Source organism: Heptranchias perlo, chromosome 4 (genome assembly GCF_035084215.1).
Source record: "Heptranchias perlo isolate sHepPer1 chromosome 4, sHepPer1.hap1, whole genome shotgun sequence".
Classification (NCBI taxonomy): domain Eukaryota; kingdom Metazoa; phylum Chordata; class Chondrichthyes; order Hexanchiformes; family Hexanchidae; genus Heptranchias; species Heptranchias perlo.
The window spans coordinates 22,587,599-22,614,710 of record NC_090328.1 but is presented as its reverse complement, the minus strand read 5'-3'; the positions used below and the strand labels follow the sequence as shown (position 1 = coordinate 22,614,710).

General features: G+C 42.7%; 1 protein-coding gene across 1 annotated transcript in view; it reads right to left on the bottom strand.

The window, feature by feature from the left end:
* The window catches only part of LOC137320437 (cadherin-related family member 2-like), a 97,361-nt gene extending 76,264 nt beyond the window's left edge, over nt 1-21,097 (bottom strand). Inside the window, exons 1-9 of the mRNA XM_067982132.1 lie at nt 21,034-21,097; nt 19,360-19,449; nt 16,727-16,869; nt 7,336-7,401; nt 6,274-6,363; nt 6,036-6,125; nt 5,788-5,904; nt 4,952-5,080; nt 4,772-4,847 (exon numbers count right to left, since the gene is read on the bottom strand). Coding sequence (XP_067838233.1) covers nt 4,772-4,847; nt 4,952-5,080; nt 5,788-5,904; nt 6,036-6,125; nt 6,274-6,363; nt 7,336-7,401; nt 16,727-16,869; nt 19,360-19,449; nt 21,034-21,097 — 865 coding nt within the window. The remainder of the gene's footprint in view (nt 1-4,771; nt 4,848-4,951; nt 5,081-5,787; nt 5,905-6,035; nt 6,126-6,273; nt 6,364-7,335; nt 7,402-16,726; nt 16,870-19,359; nt 19,450-21,033) is intronic.
* Nucleotides 21,098-27,112: the final 6,015 nt, after the last annotated feature.

Below are 27,112 nucleotides of genomic sequence, written 5' to 3'. Positions count from 1 at the left end.
GGACTGTTGTCGCAGGTAATTGTGAGAATGTTTGCAATGGAGAGACTGGCTGCCTCCATTAAGCTTCAAGCACGGCTCTCAAATGTGTCTATGCAGCCCATGGCCATGACCGTGCAGACTTTGGAAGTCAGCATGTCTGCTGCCTTAAACAGGATGACAAGATACCTTATCCTTGGCCAGACAAGGCATCACTGTTCTGCACCAAGCTGCTCTCCAGCAGAGTGGTGGGAGTGATGTGGCCGTGGCCCGGGAGAGGGATGATGGCGAAAGGGGACATGGAAGTGGGAACTCCACTCAAAGTGCTCCCACATCTCACCCATTGTCTCCCCCTTAACTAGTACCCGCAATGCTGTCTCCTCTCCTGCTGGCCAAGTCTGCTCCTGCACAGGTGTAGATGGAGCATTCTTTGGCGGTGCCCTCACAAGCTCCAAAACCCAGAGGTCATGGGCTAAAGGCATCTCAGCAGTCAGAGCAGGGATCTGAACAACCTATCAATACCTCTGCTGAAGCCACTGGGAATGCACCACGTAGAAGCGGTAGAAAGCATAAGTTGAAGCAATTGTAGTTCACCAAAGGTATGCACAAGGGAGTTTGAAGAAATGTTGTGATCCATTCTCCTTCTTATATTGCTGCATTACAGTTATTATCACCACTACCACGTCTTGGCCATTGTTGCGTCCTAAGTGTCAAGTCGCCCTTTCCTGTGCTTCATGATGAATGCCAATATGTGACGTTACCCATTGGGCGAATGTGCACTGGGTGTATGCATGGTTGAAGGTCTGTTCTGTGCAAAGTTGGGGGGAGGGCGGGGGTGTTGGTGGTGATGGTGCTTACGACAGGAGGACTGAGTATCTCAATTTCTTTATTTTGCAACTCTCATTATGCGAACCTGTGAGCTATGAGGGCATCCCTGGCATCACGAGCAGCAATGTGCGCAGATGGTCTGGTGATGGGTGCCCCATCTTCATTTTCCTCTTCCTCCTCCTCTTCTTCAATGTTGCCCCAAGCAGAGGATGCTTGACAAGCACCATCATCCTCCTCCACCTGTAACCCTCTCTGCTGCACTATGTTGTGCAGCATGCAGCACACCATGATTATTCTGGAGACTCTCGCTGTGAATACTGAGGGACTCCTCCAGACCTATCCAGGCACCTGAAGGGCATCTTCAACATGCCTATGGCTTGCTCAGTGACACACCTGGTGGTCATGTGGCTCTGGTTGTATTGCTGTTGCGCCTCGTTGGTGCGGTTTCTCATAGATGTTTAAAATGATGAGGAAATGGAACGAAGTGGATAGAAATGGATTGTTTCCAGTGGTTGAGGGGTCTAGAACAAGGGGACATAGATATAAGATTAAATGTAAAATATTTAGGACCTGACGAAGGGGGAAGCCTCCGAAAGCTTGTGAATTTAAAATAAAATTGCTGGACTATAACTTGGTGTTGTAAAATTGTTTACAATTGGGAAATGGTAGGCACACCATCCATGGTTTCCTGCCCATTTTTTTTCTGGCATTGTTAAACTGAAACATTGCTTCCTTTTTGCCAGCGGACCATTTGACCATAGAGAGCATCATAAATGGGTCCAATCTTTTCCTCACCCCACACATGGCACTTCATGGCATAGGTCACTGGACAGCAATCAGAAGCAGAAATTCTGGCTGAACTGTCCCCTCCCTAGCCCAGAGCTGCTGAGGACAAATGTAAGGGCTCTACACCTGCCTGGGAGAGACTGACTCATAGATTCAGGATTGATCGAGAGATGTTGCACCTTCTTGTGTTTCAGTCCCACACATTATCATCTGGGCATTAGGGAACTGTAAAGCTTGTATTTATATTTTTTGAAATTTCAGTCATAATGCAACGCAATGGATGAGGGAGAAATTGGTGTTCGACAGCAGCTCAAAATGGGCACTCGTGATTCAGCAGCCCGTTTCACATTCCACCCAATTTTCTTTTTCATTGGAGTCAATGGAAATCAGGCAGGGTGTAAAACGATTGCCAATTCGCTAGTGCCCATTTTGCACTACTGCCAATTTCACCCCCTGTGTTTGAACAGGAAGAATTAATAGCAGTGACAGACATTAACAGAGGAAGGCTTTAAAAGCAGAGATTAGCATAATTAGCCATGTCTGAATCAGGTCGCTTGTGCCTCAGTCTTAGTCCCATTGCAGTTGTTAATTATTACGAGTACTTTCAGTTATTTGTTAAAATGTAATAACATACACGAGGAGTACAATCTGTGGATGAAATTCTGTTTCCAGGGTATTCACTACAATGATTTAAATGTGTCAATGTTGCTAATCAAGCAAACATAAAGGAAGATTAAATATTTCTAACACAATGCATTATCAAGCTATTGTTATAGAATACACAGTGGGGAATGGTTCATATGACTCATAAGGAAGGCTTCATAAACCATACATTTTCTCACGGATGATATAGCATAGCTCGGGGTGTGTTAGTTTCCATTGTGTGTTCCATTTCTGCAGCTCATGACAAATTAATTATTTTTTTTTAAGTAACAAGTGTCTGTTTGTATATTATTTAATCTTTTTTCACCTTGAGGTATTTTATACACAGAGGACATTTTAATGCTCTCCTGATATAAAGTGAAGAATTTTCATGGTTAAAGGAAGACTCTGAGTGAGCTTGTGCTTATCCTGGCTGTCCTGAAAGAAAAAAGCCTGGGTAATGACTAATAGTTACAGGCTGAGGGAGTGCTGCACTGTCAGAGGTGCCGCCTTTCGGATGAGACGATAAATCGCGACCCCAGTCTGCCCTCTCAGGTGGATGTTAAAAATCCCACGGCATCATTCGAAGAAGTGCAATGATGGCAACATGTGTGCAGTCAATGATGCCCTGGACATGGGGGAAGCCAATCACTGCTGCAAATCCCACGCTCTCATGTATTGACTGATGAGGTCATTGGGGAAGGTGATGTACTGCACAGCCCTGGCAAACAGGGAATCAGTGGTCATCGGACCTCCACTGTTACATTTTAATGAAGCCCCCACCTTCCTGTGGTGGGTGGCTTTTCCGGCACCAAAATCAGCGCAGTTAAAATGGCAACAGGCAACAATGTATCAAGAACGCAGCAGAAACCGCCATTTTAACCACCACCCCCCGCCCCGTTCCTGCCAGGCGGGCAGGGTTAAAATTGGGCCATACGCTTTTGCAAATAATGTTTAAATACACCAGGTTTCGTTTTTTTCCTGACGTACATTTAACTGAAGTAACAGTCTGTTCCTTCCCTAAGGTTCATGAACCTGTTTGAAACGTCCTTGCAACATATGTGTTGAACAAGGCTGGGACATGGGTGTGTTTTTATACTGTCTGGCTTTAAACACATTGGGGTAGAAGTTGGTAGGCGTTGCACTCATTTTTCAGGCGTAAAATAGGTGCAGAGCATACCAATTTAGCAGTGGGGCGGCCTGTGCCCAATTAGTGCAGGCGTGGTCCCACTGCTAAATTCACGGAGCCCATTATTTAGGCGTTAGGCCCCTTGAATAAGGACCACTTGGAGAAATATGTCAGCAACTGGGCAGGTTATGCCTGCGGCTCCACTTAAGTTTTCAGGAGTTTGCAACGGTCTAACCAGCGGCTGCCAACAAACAGGCAAGTTAAAACTTACTTTAATGTGGAGCCAGGAGGAGCTGGAGTTCTCCATAGTATTCCTGACGGCCGCTGCAGATTGCGATCCAGTCGGAAAATAGCAAAGCACCCAAATGTGGCAAGCAGATTTGGGGGGTGAGTGTTCTGCTGCCTCTGCTCCAACAGCCCTCATTATATCAGCCTCAAAATTAGTTTAGGCCAGGTTTGAAGCACCAAAATGGGCGTTGGGAACAATCCCTGCTCCTGAAGATGGAGGCCTCAGGATTGCGGCAAATTGGTCCTCGGGCCTCATCTAAATAATCGTGCCAAACTGTCGGTGCCTGTCGCACCTCCACAGACAGCTCGCCCGGCTGAAGAATCCTATTTCGGGCCGCCTGCCTCGTTGGCAATGGCCCTCAGTTAAGTCCCGGAAAAGGGGGGTAGGGGGGGAAGAGGACTGTGGGAGAAGGTCAATCAAGGCCGGCTGGAGTTTGGTGGAGAAGGGAGGAGCACTCCTGCTTCTCCTGGCTCCAGGTCAATTTAAAAACAAATAATGACACTTGCCTTTTCAGTGGCGGCCACTAGCTAGGTCGCATCCAGGTCCAGAAAACCTGAGTGGTGGAGGCCCGATGCCCGCTCTGTTCAGGGCAGCCCAATTTGGCAGAGGAATCCTAAAACAGACGTTAGCATATGTAAAGGGGCTTAACGCCTGTTTTAGGCAGCCACTTTGGACGCCTGAAAAATGGCCCGATCCAATTTTGGGTTAGGCATTTCTCAAGCGTCCTTGGGGTGCAGGACGTTGGACCCCGAAATTGGGTAAAACGGGTGCCACAAGGTCCAATTTCTATCCCAATATCATTTGTTTATATCTCCCTGACCCTTCTCCAATTCCCATCTCCTCCACACGAGCATCCTTCAGCTGAGAGAATGGAGCAGTCTGGACTAAAAACTTTTTGCAGACATTGTCAACGCTGCTCGATACCACACAACAGGAGCTACGCTTCATAGAGTGGGGAGTCCCAGTGATAATTACTCCCTAGTGTCAATGACAAACTGGTATCAGCAAGTTCATAACTACCAGGAATTTGTCATTAAAAATATAAAAATCTCCTTTTTGGTTGTGATACAATAAATATATTTTACACAATAAGCATCTCACATCAATGCTGTAGTACGTACCATTAATGCTATACCTGACTGGGTTGTTGATACCTCTGTCTCCATCAATTGCTGTTACAGTGATGATACCTGTATTCTAAACAAAGAATATTTATATTTTATTAATAAGTTAATTAGAGATCACCATAATAATAAAACACATTGTACAAATTAAACTGGTGCATTTCCTACCAAACGTACCACAGGTAAATTCTCTGGAATTCGAACATGGTAAAAAGGACTTAAGTACTCTGGTGGTTTATTCGCTATGTCAATCACATTTATGATCAGTCTTGTAGTCGAATATTTTGCTTCTGGTTTTCCTTGATCCTGTAAAAAGAATGAGTTCAATCGATCAACTTTCAGCATGCTATGCTGACTATTTTACATGAAGTATTGAGCCTCACAGCAGGTTCTTGTTTTCCTCATACAATAAATCCAAGGAAAACCTTGACCAACTTTGTCCTTGCATGTAAAACTTTTTTTTAAAAAAACATATTGAGAAACCTGGGCAAAGAGCTAAGGCCCGTAGGGCAGGATACTGCCAAGGTTATAATAGTGGAGAGAAGAGAGAAGTAATGTCTAGCTGACAGCAAATTTGGGTTTTCAAAAACCTGTGAATTGTAGGAGGAAGGGGGAGACGGAGGCTTATGAGAAGCAGCATAGTTTTGAGTCCTAGGAAAGAATGAATTAAAGTAGGAAATAGACAAGTTGACCCAGCATCCTACAGTTTGGATTTCTCTATCGGGTACACATCACGCTCATCATGTTTACCTTGCTTTCAATTGGCTAGACTGCTTTAGCAACACAGTGCTGGGCATTGTCTCTTATTCAATTTAGTTATTGAGGTACCAGCCCTGTGACAAGCTGTTCTATCTACTAAGATAGCTCCCTATCATTAGTCATTTAAAGTAATCTCGCAAATTATATTCAGTTTAATCAAGTCCGTTATAGCACATTTTAAAAAAAAACATAAATAAACTTTAAGAATTAAGCTTGGCTTATTTATTGTAGTGATCTGGCCTATTCTTACTTACCACTGCTTTGACAAGAACCTGATAAATGTTGCTTATGGAAAAGTCCAGCTGACCTTTCAGGTAAACACTGCCATTTTTGGATATTTCAAATAATCCAGTATTATCTGAGGGTATGAGCTAAACAAAAAATGTTAAGAGGATACGTACACCAAATATATTCCAAATGTACAATCTAAATAAAGTGCTACATCTGATATAGTTGAAAAACAAATATTAGAGAATAAAAGAAAGGAAAGAATGACGATTACCTCTAGAATTTCATATGTTACAGAACCATTATTGCCTCTATCAGTGTCTCTGGCAAATACTTTGAATATTTCTGTTCCCACATTTTCATTCTGCTCCAAAAGTAAATAAGGGTGTTCTTAATAATATATTCTTTGAAGCAATTTTGTAATTATTATGTCATTTTTGACAACATGTAATTGAACGTAATTTAAAACTGCCTGCTTAAAGAAATATGGCTCGACATGTGAAACTAGTTACCTCTGCTACATCTGCTTGATACGGTAACCCTTTAAATGCTGGTGCATTGTCATTGACATCTTCGATGTATACATGCAATGTCTTTCTCACCTACACAGTATAGAAAGAGGCTCCATAAATAAACAGTGGAAGTCAGTGAAACAAAAAAACCCAAGAGATTTAGCAAAGACTTGAAAATCACATGTATATCTTTTCTGCAGAATTGCTTGTCATCTTAGCTCTTTGCTTTCTAACAAAAAGAAATCAGCTTGCATATTACCCATAGTGAAATGATGTAACTATTCTTCCATATCCCTACAAGCAATTCTTCTACATCCAGTTTCTCAGAATTGTACTCAGAATCCACTACTATCTTAGAAGAGGAAAACAAGGATGCTTTTTATTTTATTCGTTCATAGGATGTGGGCGTCGCTGGCAAGGCCAGCATTTATTGCCATACCCTAATTGCCCTTGAGAAGGTGGTGGTGAGCTGTTTTCTTGAACCGCTGCAGTCTGTGTGGTGAAGGTTCTCCACAGTGCTGTTAGGAAGGGAGTTCCAGGATTTTGACCCAGCGATGATGAAGGAACAGTGATATATTTCCAAGTCGGGATGGTGTGTGACTTGGAGGGGAACGTGCAGGTGGTGGTGTTTCCATGTGCCTGCTGCCCATGTCCTTCTAGGTGGTAGAGGTCGTGGGTTTGAGAGGTGCTGTCAAAGAAGCCTTGGCAAGTTGCTGCAGTGCATCCTGTGGATGGTACACACTGCAGCCACGGTGTGCCGGTGGTGAAGGGAGTGAATGTTTAGGGTGGTGGATGGGGTGCCAATCAAGCGGGCTGCTTTGTCCTCATGAATGTTCTCATGAATGACCATTCAGGGATCTCTCTTCAGAGCACCTTTTGTGTTGGAATATTGGTTATCTGGAAGCCTCTCTGGATGTTCATCTTAAACACATCACAGAAATCACTCAACTCAAACAACGCTCAATAGAGACCCGTAAGGAGAGCTTTGAGAGTTGAGTCCCAGACTGGAATGAAGGGTAAAATGTGAACAATATAGAATTGATTGTTGCTGATGTTACTTACCAATGCATTTATCCCATCATCAACTGTAATGATTATTCCAAAGTGATCATTGCTCTTTGCATAAGCCTGCAAAAAGAAAACTGCAGTTATGTCTAATCTCCAGATTCGAGTCATAAAATATTTAAAGTTCCAATGTGGAGTAAATGGCTAGTAAATTTCTGTGAATTTCCTCTGCTTGCTGTTTTGATGCAGCTGTCAACCCCATTAAACAGTGAAAGGAGGAATTTCACACAAAAGCGTTCACCGTTGCGTTACAAATATCAAACAGTTGGGGTCATTTTCGACTTTGCCACCTGGGCAGCAGCCCGGTGGATCAGATGTCTCGCCCATTGTAGAATCCGCCCAACTTACACCTCATTTGCAGCTTTTCTTTTTATTTGTCCACAAACAGTGGCCCCGCCATTCTGCTTAAATGCAACCATCTGGGATCTCCGCCACTGACTCCACCGAGTTTGTGGAGATTGCCTGCTTTGCATGGCAATGGCGGATTCCCCCACTACTAGAGGTGCATCTAGCATCTAGGCCAGCCTTATTAGTGAGGTTAGAAAGTTCGGCCAAAGAGTGGTCTGCCTGGGGAAGGGGAGGGTGCCAGATTCCCCATTCCCCACTCCTCTACTCCGCCCCCCCCCCCCCCGTCCAAGGAAGAGCCATCAGCTGCTCTTGGTAGTTGCTTGTAAAGGGGTTGCATGTGAAATATTTTTGAAAAAAATTTGAGGTCCTCTTCTGAGTTTCCAGCCATGATGCTGGCCCGGATCACCAGTTGGGTCCTTTCCACCATTCAATATGCCTAGTCTCAACAGGTGTACCAGCCACCAATCCTGCTACCTCCAACTGAGAGGCCAGGGATGCGTTTAGAGTCCCTGCACCCTCTTACGCAGGTGGCCTTGTAAAGAATAGATAGAATCTCCACCCCGCACAAGACTGAATGGCAATTCACATTAATTTCAATGGAATGAGAATCGGACAAATTCTATAAAGGGCAGGCGATCCACTCCTCCAAATCACCGCCCAGTCAGTGAAGATGAAAATGGCCCCCACAGTATGTAACAGATGGTGGAGCCCCAAACCTGAAAGTACTCATGCTATATGAGGAAAGAATGGTTCACTTGGTCAGCATGGGGAGCTTGGAAGGAATTGAGTCTATGGGAGATTGACATAGAACTCATGGTAAGTACCATATTATTCTGGTATCCACGTACGTTATATGAATATGTAAACACTGATTGTGTAAAAGCACACAATAGTATATGTAGGACCAATGTAATACCGAGATGGATGGATACTTGCAACGTACCATCCACCATCAACGGCAACCTTCCAATCACATGTGTTTTCTACACCTGGAGCATGTCCACATTTTTCAAACGATGCTGTTCCCAGAAATATGCATGAAGCCAGTGCTCTCCAGGTCAGATTATCACACTACATCTGATCAGAAAACCTTGGCTATTGAGTCTGAGCAAAAACTAAACAGGGATGGTAATCAGAACTTCCATGATTGCAAAAAGGAAATAATAGTTTTTCAACGGCACAACTTAGCTGCACTGGCTACTGATTCTTTAGGGGGTATATAGTGGGATGCATAGTGATTCAAAGTTTCAACTATATCCTTAATGGAGCAAAGTGTTGTAAAATCTTAGTTATCACCTGTGGGTGCCTGGGAGGGCTTTGTGCCATAAAAGCAGTGGACATTGGTGAGCTTCAGTGCTACTGGTAAAGCATTGTAGAAACTTAACTGTCCCTGGAGGCCTTCAGAGACCAGATGGCATTCATCAGTCACAAGCTCTGTGGTGATTCCTAATCTGTACAGGTACTTTTCCTCTGCCATCCCTAGTTAGCTGACTCCAGTGCAGCAGAGCCAGATCTCTCCTCCTTCTCCACCAGCAATCGGCACTACAGCCATGCTCACAGCTAGAAAACTCCAGTACAAATAACTGCTCTCCTGATACGTACAGTTCTTCGTGTTTGTAATCTTATTTATGCCAAGTTTGAGCTTCCATCTATTGATTCACTTCTGTAGCTGCTAACTGCTTTGCTAGTTGCTCATTCAAGGCATTTTTCATGGTCTTAACAAGTTCAGTTGATCTTTTTTCTAACTGTTCGCAAGTGTTTCTAGGGGTAGGAATGCACAAAGCACAAACAATTAATCTGTTTTCACTTTCTCCCATCATTCCATCACTTAGGAAACCTCTCTGACCAAACTTTTGGTCAACCTTCCTAATAACTTCTTCTTTGGCTTGGTGTCCATTTATTTCTAATTGTGAAGTGCCTTGGGATGTTTTTCTATGTTAAAGGTGCTACATAAATGCAAGTTGTTGTTGTCAGCCCCTATATATATTTTCTCCCCTAACGTAATAGACGATAAAGCTAATAATTATTACACCCATGCTATAATGTTCATATATAAGAACATAAGAAATAGGAGCAGGAGTAGGCCAATCGGCCCCTCGAGCCTGCTCCGCCATTCAATAAGATCATGGCTGATCTGATCCTAACCTCAAATCTAAATTCATGTCCAATTTCCTGCCCGCTCCCCGTAACCCCTAATTCCCTTTACTTCTAGGAAACTGTCTATTTCTGTTTTAAATTTATTTTATGATGTAGCTTCCACAGCTTCCTGGGGCAGCAAATTCCACAGACCTACTACCCTCTGAGTGAAGAAGTTTCTCCTCATCTCAGTTTTGAAAGAGCAGCCCCTTATTCTAAGATTATGCCCCCTAGTTCTAGTTTCATCCATCCTTGGGAACATCCTTACCGCATCCACCTGATCAAGCCCCTTCACAATCTTATATGTTTAAATAAGATGACCTCTCATTCTTCTGAACTCCAATGAGTAGAGTCCCAATCTACTCAACCTCTCCTCATATGTCCACCCCCTCATCCCCGGGATTAACCGAGTGAACCTTCTTTGTACTGCCTCGAGAGCAAGTATGTCTTTTCTTAAGTATGGACACCAAAACTGTATGCAGTATTCCAGGTGCGGTCTCACCAATACCCTATATAACTGCAGCAATACCTCCCTGTTTTTATATTCTATCCCCCTAGCAATAAAAGCCAACATTCCGTTGGCCTTCTTGATCACCTGCTGCACCTGCAAACTAACTTTTTGATTTTCTTGCACTAGGACCCCCAGATCCCTTTGTACTGCAGTACTTTCCAGTTGCTCGCCATTAAGATAATAACTTGCTCTCCAATGTTTCCTGCCATAGTGCATAACCTCACATTTTCCAATATTGTATTGCATCTGCCAAATCTCCGCCCACTCACCCAGCCTGTCTATATCCCCTTGTAGGTTTTTTATGCCCTCCTCACTCTCTACTTTCCCTCCCATCTTTGTATCATCTGCAAACTTTGATATGTTACACTCGGTCCCCTCCTCCAAATCGTTAATATAGATTGTAAAGAGTTGGGGACCCAGCACCGACCCCTGCGGAACACCACTGGCTACAGGTTGCCAGCCCGAGAATGTACCATTTATCCCAACTCTCTGCTTCCTGTTAGATAACCAATCCTCCACCCATGCCAGAATATTACCCCCAATCCAGTGATTCTTTATCTTGAGCAATAATCTTTTATGTGGCACCTTGTCGAATGCCTCCTGGAAGTCTAAATACACTATGTCCACTGGTTCCCCTTTATCCACCCTGTACGTTATATCCTCAAAGAACTCAAGCAAATTTGTCAGACATGACTTCCCCTTCGTAAAGCCATGCTGACTTTGTCCTATTAAATTATGTTTATCCAAATGTTCTGCTACTGTCTCCTTAATAATAGACTCCAAAATTTTACCCACCACAGATGTTAAGCTAACTGGTCTATAATTTCCAGCCTTCTGCCTACTACCCTTTTTAAATAAGGGTGTTACATTGGCAGTTTTCCAATCTGCCGGGACCTTTGCCGAGTCCAGAGAATTTTGGAAAATTATTACCAAAGCATCCACAATCCCTACTGCCACTTCCCTCAAGACCCTAGGATGTAAGCCATCAGGTCCAGGGGATTTATCCGCCTTGAGTCCCATGCTTAAAACCATTTTGTACTAGTTCAAATGCTAAACTGATATGGAGGGCCGATTTTTCTGAGTGCATGCTCTCAGTGCCTATCAGGAAATTGTGGGCGTGTGTCCCACCACTGTCCATCCATAATATCTTTAACAATAACCCCAGGGGGAGAAACGTTAATTGACTAGAAAAAGCTGAATAACAACTTTGATCTTAAACTCAAACAAATAAAATACATTGACCTTCTGGCAGTATTGATGCTGTGCCATCACCTGGATAATAACGTAACTTCTCTACAGAATATAATTTAAAGAACATGAAGCTAATTTTAACTTTAGGTGGTGGCATATCAGCCGCTCGTTATACACCCTGCGCAAGTTTGCTTTCCATTGACTTCATCCACCAGTGTCCATTTTCTGCCAACACTGAATGTTAAAATCAGCCCTTATTTGTCTTAAATATACAGTACTGACAATACCAAGTGAACATATTTTCCTTTTTTAAAAAACTTTTGGGGTGTTGGAGTGGTGGCCACGTTATGTAATTCAAATGGACTGGCTGTTCTGATGAGCTGAACAAGTCCCAGATCTCAACATTTATTGCCTAAGACACTTTACCATATGTGATTTGTTAGAATCATGCATTAACATCAAAACCTTTGCTGTGGCATGTTTCTTAACATTTTTGTTAGCCAGTGAATTTCTCAGGGTTTCATGTCTTGCCAACACAAACGATATATCTACGAGATAATTTAATTTATAACTCAAAATTATTTCAAGATAATTATTTTAAGATGATACCAGGCACAAGAGGTTTAAGTTATGAGGGGAGACTAATGAAACTGGGGCTCATTTCAGTAGATCAAAGAAAGTTAGGAGAAGATCTGATAGAGTTGTACAAAATTATGAGATGTCACGTTTCAGAATTTTTTGACCATTTTCTCACAGAAAGAATTTGGGAAGAAGTTACTTTTAAAGTGTCAGGTTTTAAAAATAAAATGGACTTGTACAGGTTTAAAAAGGAAAATCACAGACTGCAGGCATTTGATGAATGTGTATTAAAGCCAGACACAGACACCATCACCCAGGACAATCAGGGAGTCAAAAGTAAAATACTGCAGATGCTGGAAATCTGAAATAAAAACAGAAAATGCTGGAAAAGCTCAGCAAGTGAGGCAGCATCTGTGGACAAAGAAACAGAGCTAATGTTTCAGGGCGAAGACCTTTCATCAGAACTGGATCAGGAGATCCTTCGTCAGAAGACCCTTCGTCAGAACAATCAGGGAGTCATTGGGGAGAATTTTACCTCCCTCCGCCTGACGGAAACTGCATGGGGGGGGAGGCAGTTAAAATAGAGCGGGAGACTTACCCGCTGGTCTCCCACCCTGATCCTGCCGACTGCAATATTAAATTGCAGATGCCAAGGACACCTGTGGGAGGTGGATGTAGGGTCAGAAGTGGCCCAGCAAGGTAAGTCTTTGTTAATTATTTATAATTTCCTTGTGGGCCAGGAGGGGCGAGAGTGCACACACAAGGTACAGCTCACTCTCCATTGGCTCAACAATGCGATCAAAAATTTTCACTTTGCTAATCTTGATGAAAAAGTAAACATGAGTGAAAAGCAGAAGTTCAAAGTGTGAATGAACAATTTACATGTGTTTAGTGCACCTCAGACCGGTCTTACCCCTCAAAACTAAATGATCAAATGTTAGCTTTTTCCATGTGATTCACCTTGGCTCTATCGATGACATTCTTGTCTCAGGAGCGGAAGGGTGAAGATTCAAATCCATTATCAAGATTTGAGCTCATGATCTAAATTGACACTCCACTACAGTGCAGTACTGAGGGACGGCTGCATTGTAGGATGAGCTACCCTTCAGGTGAGATGCTAAACTGAGTCTGTTTGGGAGGTTTACGGATACATTGTTAAGGGACTGGACCAGGAGTCCAGAGGTTGTGAGTTGAAATCCTACCATGAAATGTTGTGGAACTGAATTCAGTAAATCTGGTCACTTATGGGCTAGCACTAAGAACATAAGAAATAGGAGCAGGAGTAGGCCATTCGAGCCTGCTCCTCCATTCAATCAGATCATGGCTGATCTTCAACCTCAACTCCACTTTCCTGCCCGATCCCCATATCCCTTGATTCCCCTAGAGTCCAAAAATCTATCTCAGCCTTGAAATATACTCAACAACTGAGCATCCACAGCCCTCTTGGAAAGATTCACAACCTTCTGAATGAAGAAATTCCTCCTCATCTCAGTCTAAAGTGGCTGACCCCTTATCCTGTGACTATGTCCCCTAGTTCTAGACTCTCCAGTCAGGGGAAACAACCTCTCAGCATCTACCCTATCAAGCTCCCCAGAATTTTATATGTTTCAATGAGATCACCTCTCAGAAACTCCAGAGAGTATAGGCCCATTCTACTCAACCTGTCCTCATAGGACAACCCTCTCATCCCAGGAATCAATCTAGTGAACCTTTGTTGCACCGTTTCTAAGGCAAATATATCCTTCCTTAGATAAGGAGACTAAAACTGTACGTGGTACTCCATGTGAGGTCTCACCAAAGCCCTGCACAACTGTAATAAGACTTCCTTACTCTTATACTCCAACACCCTTGCATTAAAATAACCGTCAAAGGTGCCAGATTGTTGTAAAAACCCAAGTGCTTCACTAATACCCTTCAGGGGGAGGACCCTGTCACCACTACCTAATCTGACCTAGATGTTAGTCCAGTCCCACAATATGTGGTTGACTCTAATGCCCTCTGAAGTAGCCTATCAAGCCATTCAGTTGTAAACAATCACCATAGATTACAATCGTAAGAGAAATATCAAATTGACCTATCGGCGATCGAATCAGGACAAGGTTCAGCAACCCCATCCCAGCGAGCCCTGTAAAGTTCTCTTCCCTAACATCTGGGGATACTAACAAGCTGGGGAGCTTCCTACAGATTAACTAATCAATAGCCTGACAATAGTTACACTCATAGAATCATAACTATCAACCAACATCCAAGAATCCTCCATCGCAATCCTGGAGATATGATCTATTCCTACCCCATTGCCAGAATAACAGCGGGGGCACAATCATGTCCTCAACATTTATTTTGAACCATATATCTCATGGTTTCAGATCAAATAAGATCAAGGAAATCTCCTGCTGATTACCACCTACTGTAACCACTTCCCTCCTTAACTGATGTTTCAGTATTCTTCCAAGTTGAACACCACTTGGCGAAAGTACGGAGAGAAAAAAAGCCATGGAATGCACTCTGGGCGGTGGCTCAGTAATAACGCCATTGACCAAGCAGGCTGAGTGCTGAAGAACATAACTGCCAGACTTGGTCTGCCTCAGGTGCTAAAGGAATCAACATGCAGGAGTGACCTCTTTGACCTCATGCTCACCATCCTACCTGTCGGAGACACATCTGTCTATGATAGCATTGACAAGAGTGACCACCACACAGTCCTTGTGATGATTAAATCTTCCATCGTGTAGTGTAACACTACCACCGTGCTCAGTGAGACAGACTAATGACAGATCCTGCAGCCCAAAACTGGGCACTCATGAGATGCTGTGGTCCATCAGCAGCAGCAGAATTATATACCATTTTGTAACGTCGTGACCTGACAAATCTCTCACTCCTCCATCACCATCAAGCTAGGAGACCAACCCTCATTCAATGGGGAGTGTAGAAGACTATGGCAGGAGCAACACCAAGCGTAACTTAGAATGAGGCATCAACCTAGTAAAGCTACAGAACAGGGCTATCTACATGTTAAACACAAAGGCAGCATGTAATAGACAGAGCTAAGTGTTCCCACAACTAACAGGTCAGAGCCAAGCTCTTTAGCCCTTCCACATCCACTTGACAATGGTGGAGGACAACCAGGCAACTAATAGGAGGAGGATGTTCCATGAACATCCCCATCCTTAACCATGGTGGAGCCCAGTACATGAATGCAAGAGACAAGGCTGAAGTGTTTGCAAAGGTCTTCAGCCTAAGGTGCCAAGTGGATGATCCTTTTTGGCCTCCCCCCAACATCCCCACCATCATACCAGTGTCCAGCCAAATCAGTTCTTTACATGTGACATTAAGAAGCAGCTGAGTGCACTAGACACAGCAAAGGCTGTGCGTCTGACAACATCCTGGCTGCAGTGCTGAAGCACTAGTCGGCCCTCTAGCCAAGGTATTTCTGTGCAGCTATGACACTGACATCTACCTGACAACCTGGATAATTGCCCAGGTATGTCCTTTCCTCAAAAAGCGAGACATATCTAACCTGGCCAATTACCATTCTATCAGTAAAGTGATGGAAGGAGTCATCAATAGTGGCATCAAGTGACACCTACTCACCAATAACCTGCTCATTAGCACTCAGATTAGGTTCCACCAGATCCACTCGGCTCCAGGCCTCTTCATGGCCTTGATTCAAGCATGGAAGCAAGAGCTGAATGCCAGATGAGAGATGAGAATATCTGCCTTTGGCATCAAGTCAACATTTGACAGAGTATGGCATCAAGGAGCCCTAGCAAAACTGAGGTCAATGTAACAGTGATGAAAAGAGGGAAATGGGTGATGCTGGCCTTTCACCTTTGGGACCTGAGTACAAATTGAGACCAGACTGGTGGGATGAATGTCTGCTGTCTGCAAGGGTCCTATGTTAAATAAATTAGGGCAGTCTCAACCCAATTCCTGATGGGTAGGGGTGTACCGCACAAATCTGTGATTAATTTGGATGGTTGGTGTAAGAAATAAAGAAAAATGTCATACTGGTGCAGTAGGGGATGCTGGTCTATTGTTGAGCAGAGGGAGTTTACTTGGCATTTGGCTGTGCTATACCTGACCTGGGAACGTTTGATGCTAACACTGGGTATCTGAAATAGGAAGAGTTCCATTCCCTAGCACCTTGATAAGCAGAAAAGGAACACAGAAAGCCATGCAATAGGCTGGGAAATCGGAATCCCAACTGGTAGCATAGTTTCCTAGGGTCCCTTGGCTCCAGAGCAATCTAACAGAGAGGGCCAGGGGGTGAAATTGGTCTTCGGTGGTAGAGCAAAACAGGCGATAGTGAATCCGTAGGCAGTTTTACACCCTAACCAATGTTATTTTCCAATTAAGTCAATGGAAAAGAGAATCAGGCAGGGTGTAAAACGGGCTGCCGATTCATTATCGCCCACTTTGTGCTACTGCTGAAGATCAATTTCACCCCAGCATCTCCAAGCAAGTAAGAGACTGTCTCCCATTTGGTGAGTGAACTGTACTCTCAACAACCACCAAGGTCCAATGTATGAAAAATCTGCCCTTGTTACAGTTATCTCCATCACCACACTGTTGCCAAATGCAAATAAACAAACATCAGTAAATTAATAAAAAGTACATTCAAACCTCTCTGTCAACAGCTTCTTTAACAGTTACATCCCCACTGCTGCTGTTCACTGTAAAGTAAACTGATGCGAGTTGTCCCTCCAACCCATACGAGAGTGGATCACCATCTTTATCTTCAGCTGCTATCCGAAAAACACTTGTACCTGGGGTGGAAACGTGAAATGACAATATTTAGTGAAAAAATATATCTAAAGACAGTGAAGGAAGTAAAGAAATATAAAGGAGATGATCAATGAGGAAGTGGAAATCTCTGAAGAGGAAGAAAATAGTATGTTAAACCAGTACAAAAATATAAAGATAAGGTGATCAAAGGAAAAGGGTAATAACGATAGATATAAGAACAGAAACTAATAGGAAAGGATAATTAAGAAACTGGACATTATAGGCTTCCTTTATGCTTACATGTTAGTTACACGTCCAATGTTAAACCAGTACAAAACAATAATAGTGATGATATCAGTAAAACTCTCCCAAGTGTAGTGTTAAAGGTAATACTGCAAAATGCGATATAAAGCTCGCTGAATTTTCCTTTTATTGATGAATTAGCAGTGAGGTGGGACTTCCGACTGCCAACATGACTCCTCCGCTAATCAACTGATGTTTCCTTCCAGGGCCCTAATTATAAACATTTGGTGCTTAGGAGCAGTAATACCATTTCTCTTTTGGTTACTGTTGCTGGGAGGGAGGGACATAGATTGCTTTAAAAGGCTGCAACTGGGTAAAGGGGACTTAATTTTTTGGACAACGGAAAGTGCAAGTGCAAGATGTCTGATGCAGCTGCAGCCTCAGGGGTGGGGACATAGGAATGTAGGAACAGAAGGAGGCCTTTCAGCCCCTCGAGCCTGTTCTGCCATTCAACATCCGTTTATGTCCCTTTGCAACTTCCTGCTCCCACCTACACAACTTACTGATCCCCCTAACTTGCTGTCATCTGCAAACTTCGATATACAACTCTCTATTCCTTCATCTAATCATATGGTGAAAAGCTGAGGCCCCAGATCAGAGCCCTGGGGAACACCACTTGCCATATCCTGCCAATCAGAGTACATTCCCTTTATCCCTACCCTCTGTCTCCTACCTCCCATCCAATTACCAACCCGTGTGCTTTTATTTTTGCTAATAATCTCTTGTGCAGAATCTTATTAAACGTCTTCTGGACGTCCATATAGACAACATCCATAGACCCTCCCCTATACAACTTGTTAGTGACCTGCTCAAAATGATCAACTAGATTAATCAGACATCCCTGCCCTTCACAAATCCAGGCTGACTGATCAGCTCATACTTATCCAAGTGCACAGCCACTCTGTACCTGATGAGGGAGGCAGATACATCTGTGGAAGTGTTACTGGCTGAATTAAGGGATAAAAGGAATCAACTGTTGTGGACTGAAAAAAGGAAGCAGTCAATGCAACCTCCACCATCCCAAGAACAGCCTCACTGCGCAGGAAGATGTTTAATGACCTCACTAGGGTGGCCAAGGTAAATGGAAGCACTGTTGCCAATCCAGGATGGCTTCACTTTGGGACTATGAGGAACTGTCCTAATCGAGCACACATGTAGCAGACATGGCAGGAGATAAAGAGGGTGAATGCAATGCTTCCACATCCATAGGTCACGGGAGCAAAAAGTTCTCAGGACTGAAGAAGAGCACCAAGGTGAACTTCAATCGATGGTGCCCACTGAAAGGAAAGAATTGCCTGTACTCTGCCCACAGTGTGTTGCCACATCAGCAATGCCACCTGCAAATCACCGATCCCATCTTACACCCTCTCGATATCCTGTCAGCAAAGCCACAACTCTAACTTGGTGGCGGATGAAGGCCAAGGTTTCCTTTCACTCACATAAGTGCTGCACATTTTCTCAGCCACTCACTATGTCTCCTCAAAATACTTTCATTCTCTCTACTCCTCCTTTCACTGGATTGGAGGCTGAGCATAGGGCTACACTGGTATCTAGTGGCAGGAAGAATTCTGCTGTCGGAGGTGTGCACTACAAGAATACTGAATTGCAGAAAAACAACAGCAAGTAGCAGAAGAAAAAAAATTAAATGCAGTAACTATAAAAACACAAATTTCAGTTTGGCAAGTCAAAACAGCAGGAAAAATGCAGGTCTCCAAAATCAGGTAACTTAGCTTTGGCTGGTGGAATCCTTCATGAAACAAATAGGAGGACTTCCCATGTCCATTTCATATGGACGCTCAACGAATGATGAGCTTTGCAGTGGAACAGCACAGGGAATTCACTGTGAGACTCATTGTAATTCATTTGAATAATTTTCATGGGACTAACGAGGCCAGCCAACCCACGTAGATTGGCCTCAAAAATTCACCAAACTTCGCCTGCAGAATCGGCAATTGAGCACCAGATGCTCTGAGGCCCACCAGCTCAATGTATGCAGGTTTCACACACTGGCACTGAGGCACTGCTCTCTGAGCATCACATCACTAATCAGTCATCACAGCTTCATCAAATGGCTCAAAAATAACCCGGCAGGACAATTTTTCATTTGGTTTCAGTTCATTGTTCTTAATGTGACATCGAGGTCAAAATTAATAATATTGAACAGATTTTTTTTTTACATATTTAGAACATAGGTCATATTTAAATTTTAAAGATTTATATTAGTTTACCTCTTGGTGCATCTTCAGTTATGCGTACAACTGTCATATTTGTCATAAATGTTGGAGCCAGATTTTGTGACCTAATTAATGTAGACATTTCTGTAAAATAGGAAAACAATTAATATTTAAAACAAATTTATTCAACTTAGGCATACCACGAAAGTGGTATGGGTTGAACGATTTCAGTTGAAAATTAAAATATGTGGACCTTCTGAATGGCTAACCCACCCGACACTGTCAGGTTGCATATTTTTAAAAATGGAAGCAAATGGTCTAAAGCTGAAGTGTTTAATGGCACTTTCACTGTGCAAATCAAGTGGCGTATATTTATGTTCTCAGCAGTTTACTCCCTTTCCAAGCATGTAGCCTATTTAGAAGGAACAGGTGACTTTGGATCTATGGTTCCCAAAGCTTTCCGCCACGGGGGTTTTGCTCACTTCTTCATGTCTGGGACTGTTGTAGACTAATTGATTGAGATTGATGGCTATGATCCGTCAACAATTCCATTATCATTGTATTATTCAACTACCTGGATGGTAGAAGGCAAACTAGATGGATAGCAATTCCTATGTTCCTTTCCCCTCCCCTGCTTGCCTGAAGGTGTTGACTCCTTGCTAGTGTACAGCTGTACATGGTCAGGCTCCCACTAGCACCCCACTTACATGACTGTTATTCATGTTGCTTTTTTCCACTACTGGGGTCCAACGGCTGAGCTCAAACCTGTCCTCAACTGACATCAACTCACATGCATTTCCACTAGGGTTGCTGAGTAGCTATCAGGTGCGGGAACCGAGCTGATTTTCTCTTCTCGAACCAAGAGAATTGTGCCAATTGCAATGCCCCTACTGTGCCCCAGCTAAGATCAGCTAACAGCATAGTCTAGGGATCAAACCTGTGACCTTTCTGTTCTGTATGGCTTGGCTACTCACTGGGCAAACTAATTGTGCTATCAGCTGACCTGAATACGATACATTCATCAACAATGGACTGTTTTCCTCATCTCTCAGGGAATTAAAGAGTCTCCGGGCTGGATTCTCCTCTGCTACACTGTCCAAAATCAAGTGGTGTAGTTAGGAAAATCAGGAGAAGCTTACTTCCACCACTTCTCCCTGACCTGGATTTTCCTCCTGCTGCCTCAACAATGAAGGCGAAAGCCCTCCATTGCCCCACTGCATGTAAATGACAGGGGGAAGCAGGACCCGGCTACCAGGTCAATTTTCCTGCCTTATGCCCCTGGCACCAGCAACCCCATGGACCACCATGAAAGGGTTAGCGGCAGTCCTGGCACAGTGGTGGAAGGTCTAAAGATGACTCTTTTTGGATGGAGAGCTCCCAGTAGTGAGCTCTTTCTTCCTCTCTTACTGCAACACCACCCCCAATTCTGTCCTCAGTGGTGGTGGTGGGCTTCTTCTTGGTGGCAGGGATCTTGTTAGGAACCTGACTTAAAGATAATGAGCTCCAACCTAGGAAAATGGGTCGGGGTTGCTGTAGTGTCGAGGAAGTTGCATCTCAACCCTCCTCTGGTGGAAGGAGGGAAATCCAGTCTTCTCTGTCTGTCTCTCATTATATACATTTGTACAACAAAGGCACATCCACATCCACACACAACTTCTTATACATGTGATTGATGGTTTAACCAGCTAATTGTTAGCACCATTGAGTATGGAGGTTAAAATCACTTACCTGAAATAAGAATGATGCAGATTGCACATAAACATTGAAGAATTTTCATTTGCTCAGTCACCATTTCTGAAACTCCTTTGAAATGTGTAAAACACTACCTGGTTTATAAAACGTGAATGTGTGTCAAGTATGACAAGTATAGTGTTCAATATTGATGTCAAATATACCTGCCAAATATGATATGAAAACACAGTAAGTTTTTTTTCCATTTGGGTTTTCCTCCACATTTCTTACTGTTGGTAAACCAGAGTTACTGGCACGGCAGTCTCTAGAGAAGCTACAAATACTTTGAACATGTCCAAAACTCTGAGGGATACAGATATTATTTTCCATGAATAAGAATGGTTAATATTGGACATTAATATAAAACCATATATTTAAAACAATTAATCTAGGTATCTAATGAAAAGAAAAACCTATCTTTAGAGGCTCCATTATAAATCAAACCACTTTGAGGCTCCAGTACTTCATTTGAAAAATGTTCATATGGATTCTTTTTGATTAATGGTCCATTCATTCACATTAACTTTGTAAACCTGTATTTTCTTTCATTTAAGGTTAACACTACAGTTAAAATCTTACCTTTAGTTTAAAAACTTAACTAGAAAGTAAGTAAATAGCATCCAAATTTCTGTGGCATTTCTGGTCTCACATCAATTTTCATGGGTACAACAGCCAATACCTAGAAAAACACTTTTGCGTTCTATTAAACTTCTTCAAGCTTTACTCTGCGGATCTTGCTGTCCATATTATCCTGATTCAGCACGATACCCGGGGAATATTCTGTAGCATTTATTGCATAAATCATCCAAGCAGTAACAATGTGTAGCAGTGAGGCAGTCTGGAGTAACTTCTGGCAGCTAACTCAACTTGGAATCACCATAGCAACGGAAGCTCTTAGTACCCATTAAAACTAGGTTGAAACCAATTGGGAACTCCAGCACATCATAACTGATCTTCATCAAGAGACAACATTAGGGCAGTCGGCCGTGTAAAATACAAAAGCAAATTATTCTCACAAAACGTAGATTTAATACCAAGAAATATATGTTCCAGTCTAACAAATTAAAAGGTTTATGAAAAAATAATGACGTGGGACAAGGGTTCTTTTTGCAGCACAAGGTTACATGCATGACGGAACACCAGCCAAAGACTTTTGAAACTGAAACAAAATATTTGCATTTCCTGGGAGACGTCTTTCTAGAACCAAATAGGCAGTCATCTAAGGTCAAGTGATACTTTCCAGTTCCATGATTGAATATGTTTCTTACATATTCCCGTCTTAAATGATTTCTTTACCATAGCAGTACTCTACTACCTGTGGAGCTGTCAGGATTTGTACAAAAATGATCTATAATAGTAAGATGGTCCATTTTTTGTCTCAAGTACTGATATCAAAGTGAGTGCCTGTTATATTACCAGAACTCTCTGATGGAAAAGATTAACGGATTCAAACATTTAAAGAGGAAATCAATCTGTTATTGGAAGAGGAATAGACACTCTCTTAAAAGATACAGGAAATTTAAAAAAATGATGAGGGCTTGAAGAAATGCAAAAGTCATTTAGGGATAACTGAAGTAAGTTTTAGGAGACACATATGTAGTATATTTCCTAACTAGCAGAATCAGGCAGACAGGGACCTGGAAATTCGTCTGTGCAAGATCCCACCCCATCTGCCCATGAATCCCACTGCTAGTGAATTTCCAGCCCGACACACGATTGCACTAAAATTTTAATATTTAAATCAGCTCTTAATATATGTAAATTGCATGCACAGAATTTTCATTATTTATGATGGTATCCTGTTTTGTGATCAGCCCACCAAACTAGAATGGGGATGAAGAGAAACTCCAGGCATAAAAGAGCTCTTAAACATGTGAAGGCATTTTTCATGATTTTTTCCCTTTATTTTCAATGGCTTTTTACTAAATGATTTTTAATATTATGTATGTTTTTTTTCTGGCTCATTGAAATTGACTTAATGGTGTTAGCCATGGCTCAGTGGTAGCACATTTGCTTCTGAGTCACAAGGTTATGAGGTCAAGTCCCACTCCAGAGGCTTGAGCACATAATCCAGCCTGACATTTCAATACAGTGCAGAGAGAATGCTACGCTGTTAGAGGTGCCGTCTTTTGGATGAGATATGAAACCAAGACCCTGTTTGCCCTCTCAGGTGGATGCAAGTGATCCCATGGCACTATTTGAAGAGCAGGTCAATAAGGTACCAATATGAACATCATTATGTAAGATTCATATACTAGTTTTTAACTCAACTGTCATTAGGACAGTTAAGGGGATGTATATAATATTGTTGTATCAAAGTGTTGACCATGTTGCCCATTAAATGTTGCAAGTAGTAAGCATCAATACCAGCACAGTACTTTAGTACAAGATTCGCTTAGGTGATAGCATTCTTGCCCCAGAAGGTTGTGGATTCCAGCCCCACTATGTAATTGATCACTTAATCGAGGATGACACTGAATACGTGCTGTATCATTGTAGGTGCTGTCTTTTGGATGAGATATTAAACTGGGGCCAGTCTGTCTGTCTAAAAGATCCCATCACATTCCTCAACCCACTAAAAACCGACTATCTGGTCATTCATTCATTTATTAGGAACATAGGAACAGGAGTAGGCCATTCAGCCCCTCGTGCCTGCTCCGCCATTTGATAAGATCATGGCTAATCTGTGATCTAACTCCATATACCCGCCTTTGGCCAATATCCCTTAATACCTCTGGTTGCCAAAAAGCTATCCATCTCACATTTAAATTTAGCAACTGAGCTAGCATCAATTGCCGTTTGCGGAAGAGAGTTCCAAACTTCTACAACCCTTTGCGTGTAGAAATGTTTTCTAATCTCGCTCCTGAAAGGTCTGGCTCTAATTTTTAGACTGTGCCCCCTACTCCTAAAATCCCCAACCAGCGGAAATAGTTTCTCTCTATCCACCCTATCTGTTCCCCTTAATATCTTATAAACTTCGATCAGATCACCCCTTAACCTTCGAAACACTAGAGAATACAACCCCAATTTGTGTAATCTCTCCTCGTAACTTAACCCTTGAAGTCCAGGTATCATTCTAGTAAACCTACGCTGCACTCCCTCCAAGGCCAATATGTCCTTCCGAAGGTGCGGTGCACAGAACTGCTCACAATACTCCAAGTGGGGTCTAACCAGGGTTTTGTATATCTACAGCATAACTTCTGCCCCCTTGTACTCCAGTCCTCTAGATATAAAGGCCAGCATTCCATTAGCCTTATTGATTATTTTCTGCACCTGTTCATGACACTTCAATGATCTATGTACCTGAACCCCTAAGTCCTTTTGGACATCCACTGTTTTTAACTTATCACCATTTAGAAAGTACCCTGTTCTATCCTTTTTTGATCCAAAGTGGATGACCTTACATTTGTCTACAATGAATTCCATTTGCCACAGTTTTGCCCATTCACCTAATCTATCAATATCGCTTTGTAATTTTATGTTTTCATCTACACTGCTTACAATGCCACCAATCTTTGTATCATCAGCAAACTTAGATATGAGACTTTATATGCCTTCATCTAAGTCATTAATAAATATTGTGAATAATTGAGGCCCCAAGACAGATCCCTGCGGGACTCCACTAGTCACATCCTGCCAATGTGAGTACCTACCCATTATCCCTACTCTCTGTCGCCTTTCGCTCAGTCAACTTCCTAACCAAGTCCGTACTTTTCCCTCGATTCCATGGGCTTCTATCTTAGCTAACAGTCTCTTATGTGGAACCTTATCAAATGCCTTCTGGAAGTCCATATAAATAACATCCATTGACATTCCCCTGTCCACTACTTTAGTCACCTCTTCAAAAAATTCAATCAGGTTTGTCAGGCACGACCTACCTTTCACAAATCCATGCTGGCTCTCTCTGATTAACTGAAAATTCTTGAGGTGTTCAGTCACCCTATCCTTAATTATAGACTTCAGCATTTTCCCCACAACAGATGTTAGAATCATAGAATCATAGAATCGTAGAAGTTTACAACATGGAAACAGGCCCTTCGGCCCAACATGTCGTTGTCGCCCAGTTTATACCACTAAGCTAGTTCCAATTGCCTGCACTTGGCCCATATCCCTCCATACCCATCTTACCCATGTAACTGTCCAAATGCTTTTTAAAAGACAAAATTGTACCCGCCTCCACTACTGCCTCTGGCAGCTCGTTCCAGACACTCACCACCCTTTGAGTGAAAAAATTGCCCCTCTGGACCCTTTTGTATCTCTCCCCTCTCACCTTAAATCTATGTCCCCTCGTTATAGACTCCCCTACCTTTGGGAAAAGATTTTGACTATCTACCTTATCTATGCCTCTCATTATTTTATAGACTTCTATAAGATCACCCCGAAACCTCCCTCTCTCCAGGGAAAAAAGTCTCAGTCTATCCAACCTCTCCCTATAAGTCAAGCCATCAAGTCCCGGTAGCATCCTAGTAAATCTTTTCTGCACTCTTTCTAGTTTAATAATATCCTTTCTATAATAGGGTGACCAGAACTGTACACAGTATTCCAAGTGTGGCCTTACGAATGTCTTGTACAACTTCAACAAGACATCCCAACTCCTGTATTCAATGTTCTGACCAATGAAACCAAGCATGCTGAATGCCTTCTTCACCACCCTATCCACCTGTGACTCCACTTTCAAGGAGCTATGAACCTGTACTCCTAGATCTCTTTGTTCTATAACTCTCCCCAACGCCCTACCATTAACGGAGTAGGTCCTGGCCCGATTCGATCTACCAAAATGCATCACCTCACATTTATCTAAATTAAACTCCATCTGCCATTCATCGGCCCACTGGCCCAATTTATCAAGATCCCGTTGCAATCCTAGATAACCTTCTTCACTGTCCACAATGCCACCAATCTTGGTGTCATCTGCAAACTTACTAACCATGCCTCCTAAATTCTCATCCAAATCATTAATATAAATAACAAATAACAGCGGACCCAGCACCGATCCCTGAGGCACACCGTTGGTCACAGGCCTCCAGTTTGAAAAACAACCCTCTACAACCACCCTCTCTCTTCTGTCGTCAATCCAATTTTGTATCCAATTGGCTACCTCACCTTGGATCCCGTGAGATTTAACCTTATGTAACAACCTACCATGCGGTACCTTGTCAAAGGCTTTGCTAAAGTCCATGTAGACCACGTCTACTGCACAGCCCTCATCTATCTTCTTGGATACCCCTTCAAAAAACTCAATCAAATTCGTGAGACATGATTTTCCTCTCACAAAACCATGCTGAATGTTCCTTATCAGTCCCTGCCTCTCCAAAGGCTAACTGGACTATAATTCCTCGGTCTCCCTCTCTTTCCTTTCTTAAAAAGCGGAGTGACATGTGCAATTTTCCAATCTAGAGGGACAGTTCCTGAATCTCGAGAACTTTGAAATGGGATTTTGTTATAAAATACTTTGGATGTGATAGCAACTACTTGCATTTATAGAGCTTACTGTAGAAAAATGTCCCCAATTACTTTACAGCGGCATAAGAAAAAAATGGACGGATGTCATGTGAAAGAGATTTTACAGAAAGAACTTGCATTCATATAGCACCTTTCACAGCCTCAGGATGTCCCAAAGTTCTTCAGTCAAGTACTTTTAAAATGTAGTCTCAATTGCAATGTAGGTAAATGCGGCAGCCAATTTGCACATAGCAAGGTCTCACAAACAGTGATAATCTGTTTTAATGATGCAGGTTGAGGAATAAATGTTAGCCAGGACACCAGGAGAACTCACCCACTCTTCTTTGAATAGTGCCAATGGATCCTTTACATCTTCCTGAGAGGGGAGAAAGGATTTGTTTAACTTCTCATCTTAAGGATGATAACTCAAACAGTGCAGAACTGAATTGTCAACCTAGATTATGTGCTCAAGTGTCTGGAATGGGCCTTGAGCCCAAACCTTCTGACTGAGAGGCAAGAGTATTACCCCACTGCCATGGCTGACACATAGGAGGGGGGGGGGGAACCAAAAGCACGGTCAAAGAGGTGGGTTTTAAGGAGCGTCTTATACGATAGGAGTTTAGGAAGGGAATTC